We start from the raw sequence: 22,119 nt of genomic DNA, 5'->3' as shown, positions 1-22,119 counted from the left end.
TATTTTATTACCTGTACCAGAACAAAGACAGGTCAAAGCATCAGGTAAAAAATGGTGATACTGACTCGGACCTGAAAAATCTTGTCTAGTGTGAGAGCCCACAAAGCCACAGGTTCTTTCTATTTCTACTGAACTGTACATGAGTCCTCTGTCTCATTTGGTCTGTATTTTCAGGTTTGAAAATGTTTAAATTAATAAACAAATGAATAAGTAAATAAACAGGTTTGTGAACCTAAATGTAAACAGCCTGTGCTGCTTGGCTTGAATGCGTGATAAGAAGGCAACTGGACTTGTTTAGATATGTGAAGATGTTTTGACCCACTAATCATGTGAGGCTTCACATAAGCTGCAGAGTGCATAGACTAGTGTACAGTGAATAGTCCTCTGACTTTTACGTAGGAAAAAACAGAAAACCATTGCAAAACACATGGCAAAACATAGGAGAGCCACGGCAACAGGACAAGACTCAGCTGTGCGTTTGTACTCTTTCAGAAATGCCAGTGGTCACATTGTGGACCAAAATGATGGAAGACAGAGATAAGTAAAGGAGGTCATGCACCTCTACTCCGCCATTTCTGAACAGATGTGGTGGCTAACAACACCAGGTACCAGCCACATGCAATGCAGGCTTGAGAGTCCTTCCAAGAGATTTCAACCCCTACTCACGCCTTAACAGCTCATGTGGTGGTGGGGTGGGGCAATGTCTTATAGTGTGTTCCAGTTCAAGTCAGAATTTCTAACTGGAAACTCAGATTTCCAACTTGGAAAATCTGACCAGCTCCACCAACCCCAACTTCACAATCCAAAATGGCAGCAGTACATGTAAATATAAGTAAAACCGTAAGCCCCTATATGCGTTTTTTGTGGGCAGGCCAACTGTGGGTATTCCTGGTGTTCATGTAAGCTGACCCATCCAGGGCCCATAGCAGATTTGTCCCTTTGGACCCTGAATTCATACCATGTAATTGTGTAGCAATCCAAAATAGGCTTTTCAACTGAAAACCATTAACCCCCCCCCCCCCCCCCCCGACTTGGGGGTTACCATATGGTTCTCTGTGGGTAATAGAAAACCCATTTAGGGACCCTAAAACTACTGTTGGGCCTGATTGGGCACACCTAACAGGGGCCCATGTGGGGTCCATCATCCCCACACAGCTCCAGAGTGCTTAAGTTTTACCACTGTTTTGAACACTTAGCCATCTTCGACTGTGAGGCAGCTCCAAATAGGGCTTCATGAGGCGTTTGAGGTTCCAACTGGAACTCTGAAACTTCTAACTTCAAATTGAACACGTCAAATTAAACTTCTAATGTGTACTGCGACTGATTTATACTTATGACTCGTTAAATAGCCATAAGCAGATCATTGTCCAGGCTCTATTCCTGGATATACTGCAGCTGGTTTTTAGTTTAAAAAAAAGAACTATTGGTAGTGATGTAAAAAACAAAGCAACAAAAAACAAGGAATATTTCCAGTGATCCAAAAACACGTATTTGTAGTATTGCATGAATCTCTCTACCTTGCCAGAGAAAATCAAATCCTGTTTTTCCTTGCTAATGCGACTTCACTATTAAAAGCCCTCAACTCTCATTTCCGAGGTAACTGGAACGCCTCAACAGTTCCCCGATCGATCCACCAAGCCTAGTCCCAAGAGAGACTGAAGCAGCTGAAGAAGAACAAGCGGTGAGCATCGTCTCTGTTCCCCTGAATATGTGCTGATTTAGAGAAAGCTGCGGAATTATAAACAAGAATCCTCCAAATATTAAACATCCTGTTAATGATGTGGAGCACTTTTCCTCCTCTTTTCTTGCAGTGACTGGGATGGAGTTTTGCCTTCTGCTGTTAATGATATGGACCTTTACGGGAAGTACATCAGCAGAGCCTGACCAATACAGCAGAGCCGTGGTGAGTACAAAATATTCACGACACACAAAAATTCCTCTATGAGTTGTAAACGTTTATCGGCAGCTGTGTGGATTCCTTTGATGTATCTGAAAGTGGGGAGGAAAGTGTAGGGTATGTGTTACTTTTGCATCAGTTTTTTTTTTGTATCCTTTTGAATCCTATATATCATATACATATAATTTTAATCTGACATTTAATGTGTACTTTATCGGAAATTGTATTTCCACGTGTTTTTCATTTCAGATGGTAAAATTAACTACCCACGGCAAGGGGTGTGTGTGTGTTAGTTGGCGGGGGGGTATAGAGGTATTTAATATGAGATTCTTGAGGTTTATAAGAATATATCAAACATATGAAACGCTTTGGGGACTTTCTTTTGACCATTTTGAGAGATTAGTCCTTCATCAGAAAAACCACTAGTTGTATAAATAGAATAGACATTACGTTACACACTTCACATGAAATGCGACGTGCAACCACGATAAGCTTCCCACTTCCAGTTCCTCAAATATGAATTAATATCGCTATATTTCGTGGTATGTGTATATCGTGTGTGGCTTGGTTATGAGAAAGAAAAATGTTTTACTTCTTTGATTGAAAAAAGAGCATAAATCCCGGATGACACTGCTGCAAATCTCACTGGGGGTAAATTATTTTATGTATATATATATGTATAGATAGATATATAGATATAGATATATGTGTGCGTGTGTGTGTGTGTGTAAGGGAGTAAGGGAGTTTGAAGGCAGAGATCAAAGAGGACGGTTGATGGAATAAGCCACCACCTTTTTCCTGTCAAAGTGCAGCTTGCAGGGTGGAGGACATGTAAGAGTACCGCAGGTTTCAAAATCACGTTCAAGAAAGAGATTTCATTGTTTCAGTGTATGTGTGTAAAGTGTATATTTTGTGTGCTTGTGTGTGTTTTGTGGTACACACTGCTCTACAGCATTTATGCTATCAATCAACTTGCTTAACATGGAGAGGATCATGCAATGTTAATGAAAAAAAGGGCTGCGCTTGTTCAGATTGATCTGTTGTCATAAGTGGAGAAGGATACAGTGCGTATCAAATACTCCTATGACATCAAAGTAGACCCTTGCTAGATATGACTGACTCACTGTGGTGAGGATGCATTTACATTTTCTGGCCTCATTAGTAATCAAGTTTGGGAAATCAACCAATTTCTTCTTGTTTTGTGTCCAGGACTGGCTGGGTAGGTATGGGTACCTTCCTCGTCCTGACCCACATACAAGTCAGCTGCTGACGAAAGAAGGGATTGAAGAAGCTGTTCGTACCATGCAAAGATTCGGAGGGCTCCGGGAAACTGGGAAGCTTGGTAAGTTATTCTTAACTCACATCTGTTAGGAGAATGTATTACTGTATTTATACACAATTCTTTGTGCAAAGCTCTCGAGTTACCTCTCATTTCTTTGCAATTTGCTTCTAAGGAGCCAGAGTGTTTTATAACCTTTTTAATCAATCAATAATTTTTTAAGTGGTCTTGAGCAATAGTTCTCCAAACTTTCTAAGGATAGTTCAGTGTTTTTCTTGGCTTTTCACTCATGTTTGTTAAGCCACTTATCTACATCTGCAATGATTCATTGAGTATCTCAAATAACTTGATTATAAAATATCATAAATGCAAATTTTTTTGCTTCGATACTTTGTTTAATTCATGCTCAGTTGTTGCCATATAAGACATAGAGGTCCAGGTGTAAGTGAGATAGATGGAGAATTCATGTGGATTACAAAATACCTGAATTTACCATGTCAATTTTTAACTGACATTAAAAACTTTTACTGGGAAAAAGCTGCCAGGAGTCCTTCATCCAACCACCTGTTCATAAAGCGGTTCATCCAGAGACTGAGGGACTTATTCTCCGACAATGTAGTTATGCTATTTGACCAAATGGTTGAGAAATATTCTCTCCCCAAACATGACCTTTTCCGTTACTTACAGATAAGGCATTATATTTTACAAAGTACTAACTTTAGTGAGAGTCATGAAGTCTCCCCTGTTGAAAAATTATTATTTTTAACAGACAAAGAGGTACCTGTGAAGATATTTTATAATGCTTTATATTCTGTACTTTCAGTGATGTCACAGAGGCTTAAAGGCACATGGGAAAAGGAGTTAGGTATAGCAATTGATGATGAAGAGTGGAAAGATGTCTGGAGTTATGCCAAATCAATCTCAGTTTGTAATCGTACCAAAGCAATACAGTTAAAAATCATACAAAGAATGCATATATCCATATCTCGCAGACATCAATATAATCCTACCCTTTCACCCATGTGCCTCAAATGTAAGACAGAAATTGGTACCCTAACTCACAGCTTCTGGTCATGTTTGAAATTGCAAGAATATTGGTCTAATGTGTTATCTGAAATGGAGACGATTTTCGGTTGTGAATTGGACCCTCTGTCTATCATACTGGGCCTCCCCAGCCGGCGATTAATATCCAAGAATAATAGGAGATTGTACTGTGTTCTCACCTATGCGGCAAGGAAGAATATACTACTCCAATGGATTTATGAAAAAGCACCAACTATTAAAGGTTGGCAAAGAGTAGTGTTGGATCTAGTGCCATTGGAATATCTTACATGTATACTGCACTCAAAAACAGATCAATTCTTTAAGGTGTGGGAACCATACTTGAATTATGTGGAACCTGATGTTTCTAATATTATGTTACAAGGATTCTCTTGAGTGTTCAAACTGCAACGTACTACTGGGACCACAGGTATTGTATTGTATTGTATTTTCTCTTTATTTATTTATTTATTTTTTAGATGGAACTGAGCTGGTGTTCTGTGCTTAGTTATCAGTCTATTTGTTTTTGTTTTGTTTATTTGTTTTTGTTTATTTATTTATTTATTTATTTATTTATTTATTTATTTTTGGTTCTGAATTGTACACTTAGTTATGTTATGTAATTATGTACTATTTGTGAAAACAGAAAAACTAATAAAAAAATATAAATAATAAAATAACTAAATAAATAAATAAAGCGGTTCATAAATGTTAAGGAAAGCAAACATTGTAGCTGCTCCCATCCATCAAGCAGAAAAAAAGGCACCAAATCCAACAAATGAATCGGTTTGAACCCTTTTAATACACTTTATTACCTGCAGGTCATTGCAAAAACACATTGTCATTGACATTCACAGGCATTAGGTAGTTTTTTGCACCAAGGTTATTCCCAAAAAGGTATTAGCTGAAAGCTTGACATATCAAGAAATAACAACTGCAAATGACAAGAAAACGTCCCTAAAAAAAAGAGTTCGGGCTATGTTGATGACATTGTATTTCCATATACACTACCAGTCAAAACTTTGGACATGCGTTCTCATTTAATGGCTTTTCTTTATTTTTACTACTTTCTACATCGTAGATACATACTGAAGACATCAAATATACAAAGCAAGATATGTGGAACTATGTAGCAAGGAAAAAATTGATAAAGTATGTCTCATGTTTTAGATTCCAGAAAGTAGCCACACTTTGCTTTGTTAACAGCGCTGCAAACCCTTGGCCTTCCCTCAGTGAGCTTCATGATGTAGTCACCTGAAATGGTTTTCACTTCACAGGTGTGACTTGTCATTTGTGGAAATTCTTGCCTTCTTAATGGGGTTGGGGCCATCAGTGGTGTTGTGCAGAAGTCAGGTTGGTACACAGCTAACAGCCCTATTTTTACAACTGTTAATTCATATTATGGCAAGAACCAATCAGCTAAGTAAAGAGAAATCCATTTCAGCTGACAACCTCATGAAGCTCATCAAGAGAATAGCAAGAGTGTGCAAAGCAGTAATTAAATCAAAGGGTGGCTATTTTGAAGAATCTAAACTATAAAGCACGTTTTTAATTATTTCACATTTTTTGGTTTACTACATAATTCCAAATGTGTTCATTCATAGTTTTGATGCCTTCAGTGAGAATATACAATGTAAATAGTCATCAATATAAAGAAAAAACATTAAACGAGAAAAGGTTTCCAAAACTTTTTACTGGTAGTGTATATTTGCACATTTCAGCAATTTCCTTCTTCCCATTTTCACAGGAAAAATGCAATATAATTAGTGATGGCTCAAGACTTTTGCACAACACTGTACATTTTTTTTCTAGACAGGGGTCACATGAGGCCTTGCAGTTCTTGCAACACTTTCTTTCATTTCAACACATGATATTTAATCATCTTCTCTTCCAGACCCGGAAACGCTCAAACTAATGTCTAAACCACGATGCTCTCTTCCTGATATTGTCGGAAGAGACGACATACTGAGGAGGCGAAGGAGGAGGAAAAGATATGCACTATCAGGCCTAAAGTGGGATAAGACAGATCTCACATGGAGGTTGGTTTCGTGTGATGATTGTGACATTGTGGTTTTATCATATGTGTATGAATCATGGGAATATCCCAGGAACACTTGACATGTTTTTTACCCCATAAGTTGTCATGGCCAACAAGCTAGTCATGTTACAGCAAATATAGGAACTAAGTCAGGATTAAAGAGGCATTTTATTGAGGAAGCTATCTGATAGTGTGTGGTGCTAACAGAATGATGTGTGAGTGGATGTGGCTCAAGTGGTAGAGCAAGTCTTCCACCAGTGCTCGGTTTGAGTATATATAAGTACAACTATATAGCACCTTTCTATTATAGAAAATTTACCCACATGCTGAAAAAAAAGAGAACCTGTTACAATTTGAAGATTAAAGGTTGAAGTAAGTGCTAGCATGCAGGATTTAAAAATTCTAAAGCTTTCCACTATGATAACTTGTGTTCTTGTGTTGTTGCACAAATATGAGAACAACAAGCCTATATTACAGCCTATAAATGCAGTGTTGCTTGGTTTCTCAATTAAACAGAAGAAAATAGAAGATTAGGGCCACCAGAAAAAAAAGAGCACGTCTTTTTTTCTTCTTTTCCAGAATTCTGAGAAAAGAGTGGCCATAATCCTCTTCTGTACAATCAGATCTACCTATGACTTGAAATGTCGTATCTTAATAAGTCTACCTCAGCCACATTTGAGGACTTTGCAAACCAGCATGTGGCATCAAAGTGACACCTTGGAATTTGATGTTTAAATATTTTTTTTTTGTTAAATTTGACCTGTAACTTGTAATGAAGGAGAAAAAAATTGAGAAAAAGGGAAGGCTCCACTTTTAGATAACATAAGCCTTCTGCAAGGCTGAATTTTAATGACATTTTATTATGCTGTATGTATACAGCTGTGTATGTATAGGGCTGTGGATTCGGGGCCAATCGGTCCAGGGTCCATAATGCCGTTGGTGGAGGTGGCTGAATGGACCGAGGAGTGAGACAACGAGATCTTTGAGTAGTGGCATTTTTTGAAAACATTTATTAAACATGTAGTTTTAATTATATTATTACACATACTGCAAATGTGCGCATAAAAGAGTTGGCATTCTGTTTTTGAGGGTTACAAGCTCCATCTGACTGTCTAGATGACATATTGTGAAAGGTGACACAGTGCAGAAAGGTCAAAGCAAGCACGCTTACAGACACAGACATTACGTAGATTTATTTTTTAGGGTAGAGGTGAGACTTGACAATTTGTACCTGCATAAGCAACAGTTTTTGCAGAATGTGTGATGTTCCAGAGATAAGCAAGAAGAAGAACATCCACAGGAAACATCTGGCTCGGAGATGGTGAAAATGTCTCTTTAAGTGTGTTAAAGATGACTGTCATTAACTGTAATTTATGCATGACATGTATCTGCCTGACGCAAGAGGGGGCGTGAACCCTGACATATAAAAACCATTTGAAGTGTGCTTTCTAGCGGAGATTTATGCTGAGAATTGTGATGGTGTATTTCTTTCCACGCGTGTGTTTAATAAAATCATTGTTTTGACACATCTGGACCAGTGGTTGTTTGTCTCACACCTCAATCAAAAGAATTCGGGACAGTATTAAAACATCATGTGTGATTAAAAAAAAGAGGAATGTGAAAAATACACAAGTCACAGCATTTAAGTTTTCTGTCTCCAGTATCCACAGCTACCCAAATCCCTCCACCTCCCCCGGCTTGGCTAACAATGACGTGGAAAGCCTCCTGACTCATGCCTTCAAAGCCTGGAGTGACGTGGCCCCTTTGAATTTCCGTCAGCTGAGGAGAGACAACAATGGGGCCACAGCTAAAGGGGACATCAGAGTGTCTTTTGACCACATGTTTCACGACGATGGGTACCCTTTTGATGGGCAAGGTGGCACTCTGGCCCATGCCTTTTTCCCAGGAACACTTGACATATCTGGTGATACACACTTTGATGACGATGAGATCTGGAGCTCCGCAGGTATATAAAAGAATATATAAAATTTAAAAGGATATGAAGAACACAAAAAACCTCATCATTCACTTACCCAGAATGTCCACTATCTAATTTTAAGTGGGGGTTTTTTTGCTTTCTTGTGAAACGGTAACACTTTTCCTTCACACTTCCACAGGTGATAGCAGAAGTACAGACTTGTTCACAGTTGCAGTGCATGAGTTTGGCCATGCACTGGGCCTTTCTCATTCCTCCTCTGATCCATCCATCATGAGGCCGTACTATCAGGGTCCCGTGGAAGACATTGCCCACTTTAAACTGGCCATGGATGACAGGCTCGCCATCCAGCAGCTTTACGGTCAGTCTGACTAGTCGTACACTCGTCAAATCAGTATCTGGCACTTGATGATGTAAAAATAGTGGTGGAGTATTACACTCATATTGCCATATCATACCACTATTGTAGCAATAAATCTTTCTTCATATCCGTTTGCCCTTTCAAACTGATTGTGAATTTGTGAATTATATTACTTGATTTTTTTATGTAAGTTATATCAACCATCCATTTAACATGACCACAAGAGTTCAGCAATATAGCCTCAAAAACGTATCACATATTCCATGATATTTCAACATAGTTTGTGATAACAATATTAATGATGATATTGAAAAAAATAATAAATATTTTTATATTGATGCTTACATTCAGCAACCTACATTATGTAGGTTAATGAACATCGTCTTCAATCCCTCTTTTTTAATGAGCAACAGTCACTGATTACCTACTAGCAAGCGCAGCTAGCCAGTGCTCTGAGCACCACACTATGTAGTCATTTAAGGTCATTGTTTCCACTTTCAGCGGAAGCAGTTTTCTTGCATATTTTGCAGGGTTCTCGCGCTCCCTTAAAGGCATGGCATGTCAATATCGGCCATGGCTGATGGCTGTCCCTCACTGAGCCTTGTTCCTGTTAGAAAAGAGTTTTCCCTTCCTACTGTTGCCAAGTGCTTTCTCATCGGCGGTCATCTGATTGTTGGGGTTTTCTCTCTATTGTTATAGCCTTCTTGCCTTACAGTAAAGCACCTTGAGATGAGTGCTTTATGGTTTGGTGCTAAATAAATAAAACTGAAATGAACTAAATATGATATTTTTTATATCACATAAAAAATGATACTGGGCTTATCACAGATGATATATGGCACAGCCCTAATGACCACTCTTGATTTGGGCAAATGTACATGGAGGACATGTGGTCCTGCAAATATAAGCTGTCTCTGCTATTTGTTTCTAGTTTATAAAATTGCACTTTACACTTAGGTTTTTATAAAACTCTTACACAGTTGTTCTCAGATATTCATTACTGATATATTTCTGTTATAGCTTAATACGCTATAAAACGTAAAACGTCTACAAAAGATAAAAATAATACAGTAATACAATAACACTGTTTTAATCTGGTTTTATGTGCAATACTGCATTCATGCAGTGATGTAACTGAATATCTTCCTCATGTCTTAAAAAAGAAAAAGCCTTGCATCCTGTGTGACAAACACCTCTGCACACTGAGAAGAATGTGGGTTGCCTGCTGAGTTTTTCTTATACTGTCGTCAGCTTTCGTTTCCTCTTCCACAGTGTCTTCTGTCACTCTTCTGTTGCAGGTGTGAAAGATGCTGACCGACCAGGTAGTGATGATCCCCACTTCCCACGCCTGCCCAGTCCACCTCCACCGAGGCCAACACAGCAGTGAGCTGAACCATGGGAGGGATTGGGGGTGGGGGGATTATCTGGATTGCACTTTAATCCAGATAATCATCACATAATATTTGACTTTACAAGCTATGAATATACTATTAATGCATTCAGACAGAGTCACATAAAAAAAAAGAAGAATGACTAATTAGGGAAGGCTGTGTCTGTGGCCCCTATCAGTCAAAAGGCTGATAGTTTGATACCCTGCTGCTGCAGTTTGCATGTCAACGTAAAGGGAAAGATACTAAAACCTCACGGCTCCATTGGTGCCTGAGCGTGTGTTGACAAATGTTAGACATTGTACTTAAGTATAGAAAAAACGTACTTGTATGAATGTGTGTGTTCCTGGATGAATGAAGCTTGGGGTAAAAATCTCTGTGAATATAATCGTAAGGTAGTAGTCTATTTAATTTAAGTGGTAGTTTAAAGAAGCTCACTGTGGCATTCTTGGCCCCACAGCACCCTCTAGTGTATTTATCAAACAAATGCAGTAAAAGCAGAGTTTAACTTGATTTTGATTCAATTTTCTCTCCTAGTTCTGATCCATCATTCCAAGAGCGGTGTCAGGGAGGCTTTGATGCTATAGGAAACATTAGGGGAGAGGTCTTCTTCTTTAAAGGTATGAAAACGTGGATCTGTGCTGAACAGAATAAAAAATACATCTCAATTAATTTTCCACATTCGTCCAAAAAATTTATTTTTATTTTATTTATCCGTGTTGTTTCTTTTGTGTCTTCTCTTCAAAAAGGTGCACAGTTCTGGAGAACCCAGCAAGATGGATCTTTGGTGTCCTTAAATCCGGCTCAGATCAAAAACTTCTGGATGGGCCTTCCAGAAGGAATAAACAAGATCGATGCTGTGTATGAGAGGAAGAGTGACAGCCGCATCATCTTCTTCATCGGTGAGAAGCTAAATCTTGTGGTTATGTATGGCCTCAGGTGATCTAATTTTGGCCGTTCAGAGACGTGAGAAGTGGGTGACTTCTCACGTCTGTTATATTTTAAACATGGTGGTTTTTTTGAGTGGGGGGTGAAATGTTAAATCATATATAAATATTTTCATATACGTCATTTAGGTCAAGAAGTGTTTAGACAGTGATGCATTTTTTTTTATTATTTTGGCTCAACACGCTGCCACAATAGATGTGAAAACGAAACAATTGAGATGCAACTGGAGTGCAGATTGTAAGTTTTTAATTAAGAGGCAGAACAAAAAAGGGTGTTAAAACAATGAGGATTTATTTTTAATATGTACAAATTAATATAATAATAATAATAATAAATAATATAATAATAAATAAAATACTTATTTTTAAACTTTTAAAGTCAGCCAATATGGTCCAGTTTGTCCTGGTGTTTTCTTTCTGTTCCAGGCTTTTAATGCTGCTGTTTTCTGCTGTTTTTGTATTTGGTCTTTCCTGCCTTCAGTTTTGTCCTCGCTAAGTGAAATGCAGCTGAAGACAATGTCCTGAACAGATCTGCCCCAGACAAATATTTTCACTTCTTTACATTCAAACCTTCTGCTGTATCTTTTGGGTCATTGCCTGTATCACTGGGTCTGTATTATCGGTACTTTCCAGTTTGGTTTGCTGCTGATAAACCGAAGAATTAACCAGGATATGGTTCCGACTCACATTAAGTGATTTTCTGTTGAAATATTCTATGTTTTGCTTTCGCCATGTCCAGGAGCTCAGTACTGGGTCTTCAAGGACACAGTGGCTATGGCCGGTTACCCTCGGCCTCTCTCTGACTGGGGCATGAGGAAGAAGTCGGGTGAGACAGTGAACAGGGTGGACGCTGCTTTCATCTGGGCTCATAATGGCAAAACATACCTGTTCAGCGGAGGGGAGTTTTGGAGGTTTAACGAAAACATTGAGAATGGACAGAGGACCATCCAACCAGAGCAAGGATATCCACGGGAAAACACCCTATGGGAAGGAATGCCTGCCCATATCGATGGCATCATTAGCTGGCGAGAAGGTAACATTGTGTTAAAATGGAGACATATGTGATGATCTTCTATTACAAACTTGAGATCAGAGTTGTGCAATTCATTTCCCCAAGGGGCCACATGAGAAACTGGGCACCAATAAGGATTAAGCTTATTGGTACAGTTTCTCACTTGGCCCTTTGGGAAAATGAATTGTCCACCTTTGCTCTAGATAAATACACAACAATGATAGAGAAGTTATTTTGGGAGATAGCTTTTGTCAGCTGTCACACCCAAGACGCTCAAGGGAATGACGCACAGAAAGGAGTGGAAGAGCGCTGATTAAGATAAGAAGTTCTAAATAACATCTTACACTGAGATGCAACATGATTTAAGTAGATAAATGAATAAAGGAAAGATTCCTGCACAAGAAAATGCCATGTCATATCCTATTTCATTACTTCATGTGAAAAGTAATAGTATCACATCAAAGCATACTTTATATTAGAATGACAATCCAAATATGACTAATTTAACAGGTGGGTGATTTGTTGAAAATCAGTGGATGCTTCCCAGCTGACCCAGAAAAGGCTATTTTTAATTTTTTGTATTTATTTAGTACAGTAATTTTAGTATTTTTAATAAAGCTGTTGAAAACTTTGGCTTCAGGATAAGAGAGCTTTTGAAATGACAGGATTTAGAAGTACATTTTCTGAGCCCTCATAACATCATTAAGTGCAGGAGCTAACCACATAACTACTTTGTAGTTACAAAAACTATAATGTGCTACTGTCTTCCACTCCTTTTAATCAGCATCCAGTTTGTGTGGGTTGGTTTATTCATAATTTGATGAAACAAAATAACAGCTGCATTGCTTTTCGTGTTCTTTTTTTCTTTTCTTTTTTTCTTTTTGTTGTTAAGGAAATACCTATTTCTTCAAGGATAATTCCTACTGGATGCTCACAAATGGAGGCCTGAACCAAGATGATGTCACACCAAAATCCATCGCTGTAGACTGGCTTAGATGTCCAGCTCCTCCTTCAACTTCCACTCCAACAAATCCTCGATTCCCAAAAAAATGCACCTGCATCTTCTTGGGATCGCATTCATCGCTGAGAAGCAGCTCTCTCCTCTTGATTTTTATTTTGCTGCTAACCAATGAGATTATAAGAAACATGAGTTTGTAATTTTCTTGAGTCTATGTTTACTTCTCCCTTTTTTCCACTGGCGGGTTATTAATAGAATGACTTTATGTCATCTTACTCGCATAAAGTTACACAATAGTTTCAAATTGAGTCCCAGTGGCAAGAAAAGCCTCTCTTAAACCCCCTGGGTTTCTATAAATACAGTTTCTCATCTGAAACACATTGCGACATTTTTGTATTGAATTACAATGAGCTTTACAGAAGAAAGAAATGTCATTTAACACCACAAGCAAGCACACAGGTTACTTCTTCATAACAAGGTCTTATGTAACCGCCTTGTGCTTGGGGTGATAAAAAGGTAAATCAAACATACTTAACAGCAAAAGTCATTTTCATCTTTAAATATATCTATTTATAATTAGATTTTGGTGCTTTTGCTAAAATATCAAAATATATAGTGCACAAGCAGATCTGGATTATGGTAAATTGAAGATTTTGTTTTTTTATATTTGTGTAGTTTTTACAAATGTACAATGTTTTGGTTGTTTTACATTGACATTAATAGCTGTCATTGTAGAATATTCTTAAGGCTGGGCTGTGTTAAGCTGAGATGCTTAACTTTGCAGATGAAACATACCAAATCCTTCAGTGGTTTTCACAGCTCGAGTCAGATAGACTTACTGTAAAGCGACAATATACATTTTGTAAAATCTCTGTGAAAGAAATCTTAAACAAAACCATTTATAAGTTATCAGAAACTATTAAAATGTCCTAATGTTGAATTTTATACTTTTGGTTTTGGTTTGTAGCTTTGTCTTTTGCTTTTAACACATATTTCTTTGGCGTCACTGCCCTTGCCGCAAGTGTGAAGGCATGTTACGTCATGTTGTCTTATCTGGTTCAGATTCAAGATGTTTCATTTTCAATGATTAAATACTTGTCATTCTCCAGTGACAGTTCTGTTCGTGTGTTCAGTTACAGATTGATGATAGCATTATTAGGAACACCTCTCCCTGTTTGCAGGGACCTATTTATCTCAAGGACATCAAATACCGCCATTACAAAAAGAAGAGTAATGTGATAAGAATGCTTGTCTTGTGGCCTGAAAAATATGTTATAAAAATATGTTTCACTTAGTTGAAATCAAATTAACTGCAACCCCAACCTTTCATTGATAATACGGCTAGTTAACCATTACACAAACACAGCCAAATCCTTCAAAGCGGTTTGAGTTTAAACAGGTCTGTTTGCCCTGCTTTGTTAGTAAATGGCATGGGTCATGCAAGGTTAAAACCAGTGTGGACAAATAATTGGCAGCTTCACAGGTTGGGAATAAAACTAGGGATCTTTGTTCTAAAATACATTGTTGAAGCACATTTTGTAAACTAGAATAGACAGCTCTCAAAAGCTCAGACAGCTTGGCCTAGTTAGGTGTAACAAATGCACCTATGAAGATCTCCAGCCAGCTATGTATCATTTCAAAATTTCCAGAAACTTCCAAGAATTTATAAAAAGAGAGTAAAGCGGCACAAACATTCACAAAAAATTTTTAAATGCCATTTAAGAAGATCAGGAAAGTCAGTTTTCTTCATGTTGAAGCAATACAGTACAGTGTTAAGGACATAAGCAATGTGCATCACTGATAAACAATTTCTTTCATCTGAGAAAGTAACACAAAACCTTCAAAACACGAACTTCATAAAGGAATCAGCATGTTTTCTTTTTTCATTTTGTGGTTTTAGCACAGTGCACAGTGCACCTCAAATGCAGCAGTAGCGACACTAATGGAGGCAAGAAAGGTTACAATAGTTTAAAATAAATACAAATAACAAAGAAATAAAATCACCATATCCTTCAATCATCAGCTGGTAAACTAAACTAGTTGCATGTGCCAACATCAAGGCATATCATAACATGTCACCAGATAGCAACACATTGTTATAATGCTGGATTTCATAACCACCAGAACTACACTGTAGATAGTGCAGGTGCATCCCTTTCTCACCCACGCCTAGCTCTGGCAGCTCAACAGAGATGTGGAACATGCCTTAATTGTTCACACCACGTTGGCCTCGCAAAATGAAAACTTGTGCATGTCATTGCATAAAGTAAACTTTGCATGCACGAGGTGCGTGCATGCATTCAGACTCAAATCTGATAACAGGTAAGTGCTTTGTCACAGGTAGCCATAATCAAGAGATATTGTTGAGAGATAACATGGGTGCAGAGGTAGCCTTCACCTTTAAAAATTGTTCTTCACACTTTTCGTGATTATGTCAAACACAGAGAGCTACACTAAAAATCAGCAAAGGTCAGTTTTAGTTAAATGGGGGGAAGAACGAATGTCCTGAAGTGAGGCAATGTGACGATGACGTTCTCTTTCTATTTTAGCTCCAAATCCAGCCCAGTGCAAGACTGAGAAGTAGCAGGCCAAGGGAGAAGCAGGTTGAGGAGGCAGAGGCCCTGACCCTCTGAGTTGACACTGGCTGTGCAGGCTGCAGGCTTCTGTAGACGTTTGTCATGAGTTGTGACGTGCTGTTTTCGACACGCACTGTGGTGCTGAAGAGGTCAATCTGGTGATGATATTCCAATTAGCTTCATGAACCACTTATAGACCATCTGTGCTCGCAGCAATGATAATTAAGAGACAGAAGAAAGAAATGAAATAACACCTACCAGATCTTTGCTGACTTTAATCGGTTCCTTAAAAACGGTCCAGACCACCGCCTCATTACAAGTGGGGGTCGTCAAAGATCCAAGGTAGCGGTAATACTTAGTGCGATTCACACCGACGAGCAGGTCGTCCAGGGAAAACCCGGCTGCAATTGAAACTTTCTTGCCTGAGGACAGAAATAAGACCTATATGAAGGAACTATGGGTGACACAATTTAGAGTCAGAAAGAGGAGAGGGGGTTTTCCACAAAAAAAATATCACCTTTTTCTGTGATGTTGGCCAAGTAAGAGGTCAAATTGCGCCAGCTTTCCGGCTGGCCAGTTGAGTTGCCTGACATTACCTGGAAAAAAATACATATATATTGATTTTATTGTTTTCCACAGCTCAGAAGAGGAAATGACCAACAAGGGACAACACCTCACCAAAATGCAGTGAGGTTGGAATACTGAATAACACAACAGGCATTACATCATCTCGTGCGCTGCTTCTCTTACCTCGATGAAGAAACCAAGCGCTGCAAGTCCGGTGGAGTCTTTGACGGCTAGACTTGTATTCCCATTGTAGGATGACTTGCTGTTCACAATATGCAGCTGGGAAAATACATAAATTCATAAAGATCATACAGATGTTTGCTTGCTTATTTTATTTTATTTACAATTTTAATATGAATTTATCGAAGAAACACAGCAGCATCACCCAAAATAACATGATTTTTTTTTTTTTTTTTTAATAAATCTGTACCTCCATAGGATAGCGCTTTCCATCCACTGTGTGCTCAGAGCCGGGCACAGAGGATCCGTTGCCCCAGTGCAAGTGGAACTGTAGGCTGTCGTATTGCTCGGACAGGTCCCCTCCTGAAATCTTAACTCCGCTCTTAAGGGTCACTTTGACTGGAAGAAGGAGGAAAAACAAAAACAGAACGAGGTTACATCTAACCGGTGAGGAGTAAGAGGGAATGTTCAGATGCAAAGGGGGTGCGTTTAGTTGTAGAAAAGAGAAGGGCGCTAAAAATTCCAGTAAGACAAGTTATCTTTATTATTATTATTATGATGATGATGATGATGATGATGATTATTATTATTTTTGTTAAACTAGGTCGAAATATATGTTTTGAAACACAAAGATAAAAAAAAAAAAACCCACCAACCCACAACAACAAACTTTTGTAAGCACTAAGCCATAAACCCGGGCTCACCTGTGTCGCCAGTATTTTCTATGGATGTCATTGCGGAGGTGTCGTCATACTTCACAAAAGTGAATTCAGTCAGATTGGCGTTTTGTGTGGCAGATGCTGAGACGATGTTAATGGGTGACTGTCGAGTGCCGTTGCAATATTCCGGGGAAATTCTTGACCAGGTTGTGTCATCTATGAGCAGAAAGAACACGTAAAGTCACCCAAGAGGGGTCACTCAGTGGGCAACATATAATAGATAATGGAGATATTGGGTACTCACTGCAGGATGGGAGGTGATAACACCAGGCTGGATGAAAAAAGGGGTGAAAAAACAGGACATTCAGATTCCCATAAATACAAATTCAGTGTAACAGTGAATTCAAAATATTTCATGAAAAAAAAAAGGCCTTTAGCCAATACACACCTATTGATTCGGATGCGCAGTGAGCGGCGGGTACGAGGACGCACACAGCAAGCGCAGCGACTACAAACCACTTCATCTGAAACGAGCATAAAAGCCACATTGTTTATAATCGCATATTATATATATATATATATATATATATATATATATAAAATTAAATTAAAATCATCAAAAAAGAAAATGCAGCTCTTGCAACACAAACATGAATCAATCACAGGCTACTGTATATATATATATATATATATATATATAAACTTTGAAAGTTAAATTGCTAAAATTTAAAATGCTACAGTCTGCTGTTAGTAGAGAAAGGAATGCAATACATGCACTTTTCAGACTGTAGCCTAATTCTTCCTTCTGCCCTGCTCACCTAAGCTGCAGTGTCTTACCTTTGATGCACCTGTGCGTCCTTTCAGCCTGTTGTCAGATGCAGCTCACCTCACCCTCCCTCTTTTTATTCCCTCAGTGCATCCTGCAGCTGGCCGGACACCGCCTCCATGTTACATGAGAGTTGGTCGTTATCCAAAAATTTCCGGAAGTACGATGGAGTATTAGGGCCACATTAAGAAAAAAAAATATAGTGTCGATCATTTTGAGAATAAGGTCGATATTTCGAGATTAATAATTCAATTTTGCAGAAAAAAGGTCGAAATATATTTTTTTCTGTCTTTATCAGACGGAAAAAAAACCGCTCAATTGTGAACGGATGCAAGGTTATCAATGGTTACAGAGTTGTGCAATTAAGAGGATGTATGTTGCATCACAAGACGACTGGTCAATTTTTGTATTTTCTTTTTTAAGTCATGTTTCATTTGTGTTTTTGTGGGATTGTGTGAATTCATGATTAATAAGAGGAAGTAAAGAGACTGATTGCTAACACAACATATCAGTGTTTCCCTCGGTAGGATCTTTCCTGGAAACCCAGTAGCCAATTCCAGACAGTATGCATTTTAACATTCATGAGTATTTACGTTTGCCTACTTTGGTCTGCAAGAAATTTTTTTTTTTTCTTGTGTTTTTTTGTTGAAAGGTGTGAATGCAGCTTTGAATTTTGGAACTCGATCTATCAATAGTGTATTTCGTTTTCGATGGCGGTATTTTAATTTTAATTAAATGACATACATTGCAACTAACAAGAATGCTATGCGGGTAATTACACTAACCAGTAATCTGAGATGCGTGTTCAGTTTCATCTTCTTGAATGATCCTGCGAGGCTGGTTGAACAATCAAAGCTTTGATTGTTATAGACATATTGTATCAGGCATCCAATTAAGTACGGGGAAGACATCTGATGGAAGCCGTCATTCAAATGGAATGTTTTTTCATCTTTTCAAATTTCCCAAGAATCCATATGATGCCGTTCTAGGAACCACAGTAGCCTGCAGGTAATAGCTTCATTCTTCTGTCAATGTCACGGTCTGCAGAGACAGGCCGTGCGGTGGTGTGTGTAATGGACCCAGGTGCGTACACAAGTGAGTAGACGGGAGTGAACTTAACAGAAAGCGAGCCTTTATTATGGCTGGAGACAAGGTGTACAAACAAAGCAAGGATAGCGTGGCTAGGCTATAACTAAACTGGGAAAACTAATACTGTGACAAACTAAGGAAACTCAGAGACTATGATGTTCGCTGCAAAGACTGACCGGGAAAACATGGAGGTGAGAACACAGACGACGCGACCCAGACTGTATGAAACACAGAGACTAAATACACATGAGGGATGATCAGGGGAAGTGGCCACACATGGGAGCACAGCTGACACGCATGAACCTAACGACAGGACAGGAGAGGTGAAACTAAATACACTGACATTGAATACAGACTTTCAAAGTAAAACAGGAAACATGGAGATTAGACATGACATGAACTAAACATAACCATGCAGACATGACTCATGACAGGTAAACGCACGAACCAGGGAGACTGAGTACAGTGGAAGATGACAGAAGCGACAGCATGAACTTGACAACACAAGACACACAGACATAAACACATGAAGGGCAAGGGAGGCTTAATACAAGGGTAATATAATTACAAATGAGCTGGAATAACTTAATGAACCTAAACAAACAATAAACATCAAAATAGACTAAACACAAAACACTGGGTCGCACGACCCAGGACCATGACACCACCCCCCCTCCAAGGGCTGGCTCCAGACAGCCCCAAACCAAAAAACAGACCACCGAGCCCGGGCAGGCGGCGGGGGACCAGGACGGAGGGCCCAGAACAGGAAACAAAAAACAGCCGACAGAAAACACTGGAGCACCTGACCATAGTCCAAACATAGGTCAGGGGGCCGGCCAGGAGGGCGGCAACACAACAGCCCACAGTACATGAGTTCAGGGGGCCGACCCGGAGGTCGAGGGCACCACAGGTCACAGTTTATCAGTTCAGGCGGCCGACCTGGAGGTCAGCAACTCAACAGGCCACGCCATTGCCTATCAGGAGGCCGTCCATGCGGGAGGCAGTGGCGGTGCAGGTCAGGAGGCCGCCCCCGACGGCAATGTCCAGCCGACGGCCCAGAAAGTGGCCGGCGATCCCGAGGTGCAGCGGCAGAAGCCGGACCGGGCGACGGCGAGGGCGTAGCAGAGGCAGAAGTAGATGGTGGCTGGACAGGCTCCTCTGGCCCTCCAGCTGACGTGGCATGAGGCTGGTGTGGTTCACCTGAACCACCAGCTGACGAAGAAGGCTGCTGGACGGGCTCCTCGGGCCTCCCAGCTGACGAAGAAGGAGGCTGGACGGGCTCCTCGGGCCCCCCAGCTGACGTGGCATGAGGCTGGACGGGCTCCTCGGGCCCTCCAGCTGACGTGGCATGAGGCTGGACGGGCTCCTCGGGCCCGTCCAGCTGACGTGGCATGAGGCTGGACGGGCTCCTCGGGCCCTCCAGCTGACGTGGCATCTGAGGAGGCCCTGGAGAGAGTCTTAAGCTCAGAAGCGACTGGTGAGGCAGCACATAGAACACTGTTAGCATGACAATCCTTGAAACCATAATTTCTCAGGTCATGAACACTTTCGGTAACTCGAGTGGTAGATGCCAACTCCCTGTCGGTATTGACAACACAATAGTTCATGGTAGGATTACACATAAGTCCGTAGCTGAATTCAGAGTCACATAAAGAGGCAGGCATGCTCATGGCTGGCCTAACAGTCTGCAACTGAGAAGCAGTAGCATCAGAGCTCACGTTCCTGTGCATTTGGTCTTGAGCACTGTCTGCAATCCCACCATCAGGGAATACAGTACTAGACTCCACTACAATCTGCACGCGGGGGTAACACTCTGCCTCGGCTGTACGAGCTGGCTGCGGTAGAAAACAGTCTGAGGCGGAGAGAAAGCTCACGCAGCCCTTGGCCATCTTTGATGTTTCACAACCATTCCTAGCAGGCTCAGAAGCAGACTGTACAGCCGACGTGTGAACCCCTTTCGCTGTCTCAGGAACCTTGGCTTCATGTGGTGCGGCTATGGGAGCAACATTAGAAAAAGTCCTGGATTCTACAGAGTCAAGAACATGGTCTGTGGTTTCATTGTGCGCTTCATCAAAACTGTTACACACAGTCCTTTCATTATCACAACACGACTCTGACTGGCCCTCAGTCTTAACCAAAGTTAGGTCGGCCACAGCATGGATGTCTATGAAATCATGATTAATGGTAGAGCAGTCTTTGGCACCAGTTTCTTCGTAGCTGGGCCCACAAAAGGGCAACCCAGTACACTCCACTATGACAGGCTCATGAGATGAAAAAGCACAGTCACTCACCTCCGTTATAAGAGGAGTCTGGGACAGAACTAGGACGGGTGCTGACTGGACAGCTGCTGCCCCCACCTCTTCAGAGATTTCAGCGCAGTACAAACAGTCTTTAGTTGCTCCCTGAGGAAAGCTAGGCAGTCTCTCTTCAGACTTGGTCAATTGTTCACGCAAAGTTTCAAACCTGGCATGGGGTGGCTTGGTAATTGTTAAATTGTCAGAGGTAACAGGAGTTACTTCTTGATCACCCACACAACTAGGACTGCTCGCTGATGATTTCAACACATTAAATCGAAAGTCACATGATACAGAATACTTTGAGTCTGAACCTTTACTCCCAGCATCTGACATTATTTCAGAGAAATCCACCGACTGCAGGTTCACTGTGTGAGACTTAACGTCCTCATCACTAGTTAACTCAGTAAACCCCTTTGACGTGGTAGGAAGACACAACACAGAAGTACAATGGTTGGTGGCTGCAAATAATGGTGGGTTGGTTATTACAGCGTTGCACTTTACAGACGATCTGTCCTGTACTGCGCTAAAAACCCTTGTAGAGCTGGGTGCTAGGTTAGTGCCGGCGGATACAGACACATTTTCACCAACGGCAACATTAGAACTGTTGATCGTAGTACCAGGTTCAGGAATTGTCTGCCCAGAGCTTGCTGTACCAGGGTTAAACAACTCTAGAACAATACAGTTATTGTTTGCATCAGTACGACATTCAGGTTCAGAAGTCATGATGCTGAGGACACAGTCATCTTTATTGCTGTTAGGATTGTTAACTGGTTCATGGATGCTGTAACCTGCCGAATCAGCCAGGTCACCGTCAGACAAGAAGTCTTTATTCACAGCAGCCCCTGAAACACTCTCCTTTGACTTGAGGTCTTTGGCTATGGGGCTAGATACAACGTCAGAAACTGAGTCAGTGGTACTCACGACTGGATGGCTGATGGAAGTTAAAGCCTCAGATGGCAATAACTGAGGGACCTCCTTAGGCTGAGGCTCAGAGCGCCGGTGGCAAGAGTGCCGCTTCTTTCTATCCGTGGAAGCGGGCGGGGTGAGCGGTGGAAGTCCCTGGCAGCT

At 40.4% G+C, this 22,119-nt stretch overlaps 2 protein-coding genes across 3 annotated transcripts; one reads left to right on the top strand and one right to left on the bottom strand.

Moving 5' to 3' along the window:
* Positions 1-1,622: 1,622 nt before the first annotated feature.
* mmp25b (matrix metallopeptidase 25b) lies at positions 1,623-13,969 on the top strand. The gene is made up of 11 exons (XM_040014574.1): positions 1,623-1,681; positions 1,812-1,903; positions 3,107-3,239; positions 6,112-6,256; positions 7,917-8,221; positions 8,373-8,552; positions 9,851-9,935; positions 10,478-10,560; positions 10,690-10,842; positions 11,627-11,920; positions 12,792-13,969. The coding sequence occupies exons 2-11, from the start codon at positions 1,820-1,822 to the stop codon at positions 13,055-13,057; spliced, it is 1,728 nt and encodes a 575-aa protein (XP_039870508.1). The 5' UTR covers positions 1,623-1,681; positions 1,812-1,819; the 3' UTR covers positions 13,058-13,969.
* Positions 13,970-14,546: 577 nt separating this feature from the next.
* On the bottom strand, positions 14,547-17,763 carry ca15b (carbonic anhydrase XVb). 2 transcript variants are annotated; one of them, XM_040014575.1, is made up of 9 exons: positions 17,677-17,763; positions 17,288-17,363; positions 17,144-17,170; positions 16,885-17,055; positions 16,431-16,579; positions 16,184-16,279; positions 15,951-16,029; positions 15,692-15,855; positions 14,547-15,588 (listed from the first exon to the last, which is right to left on the bottom strand). In XM_040014575.1, exons 2-9 carry the CDS (start codon positions 17,361-17,363, stop codon positions 15,403-15,405), a joined length of 948 nt encoding a protein of 315 aa, XP_039870509.1. In that variant the 5' UTR covers positions 17,677-17,763; the 3' UTR covers positions 14,547-15,402. The 2 variants fall into 2 exon arrangements, with proteins under 2 accessions (XP_039870509.1, XP_039870510.1); XM_040014576.1 differs by having other exon boundaries at positions 17,688-17,698.
* Positions 17,764-22,119: the final 4,356 nt, after the last annotated feature.

Source organism: Simochromis diagramma, unplaced genomic scaffold (genome assembly GCF_900408965.1).
Source record: "Simochromis diagramma unplaced genomic scaffold, fSimDia1.1 OVJJ01000186.1, whole genome shotgun sequence".
In the NCBI taxonomy this organism is placed as follows: Eukaryota; Metazoa; Chordata; class Actinopteri; order Cichliformes; family Cichlidae; genus Simochromis; species Simochromis diagramma.
This window is presented reverse-complemented; position numbering and strand designations above follow the sequence as displayed.

Bases quoted from the DNA above. Each gene is read 5' to 3' on its own strand.
- mmp25b (XM_040014574.1), top strand. From the start codon at position 1,820: ATGGAGTTTTGCCTTCTGCTGTTAATGATATGGACCTTTACGGGAAGT. The intron at 8,222-8,372 runs GTATATAAAAGA...ACACTTCCACAG, and splicing joins TGAGATCTGGAGCTCCGCAG to GTGATAGCAGAAGTACAGAC. The intron at 9,936-10,477 runs GTGAGCTGAACC...TTTCTCTCCTAG, and splicing joins CCACCGAGGCCAACACAGCA to TTCTGATCCATCATTCCAAG.
- ca15b (XM_040014575.1), bottom strand. From the start codon at position 17,363: ATGAAGTGGTTTGTAGTCGCTGCGCTTGCTGTGTGCGTCCTCGTACCC. The intron at 17,056-17,143 runs GTGAGTACCCAA...TTCTGCTCATAG, and splicing joins TTATCACCTCCCATCCTGCA to ATGACACAACCTGGTCAAGA. The intron at 15,856-15,950 runs GTGATATTTTTT...TTCTGTCCTCAG, and splicing joins GGCCAACATCACAGAAAAAG to GCAAGAAAGTTTCAATTGCA.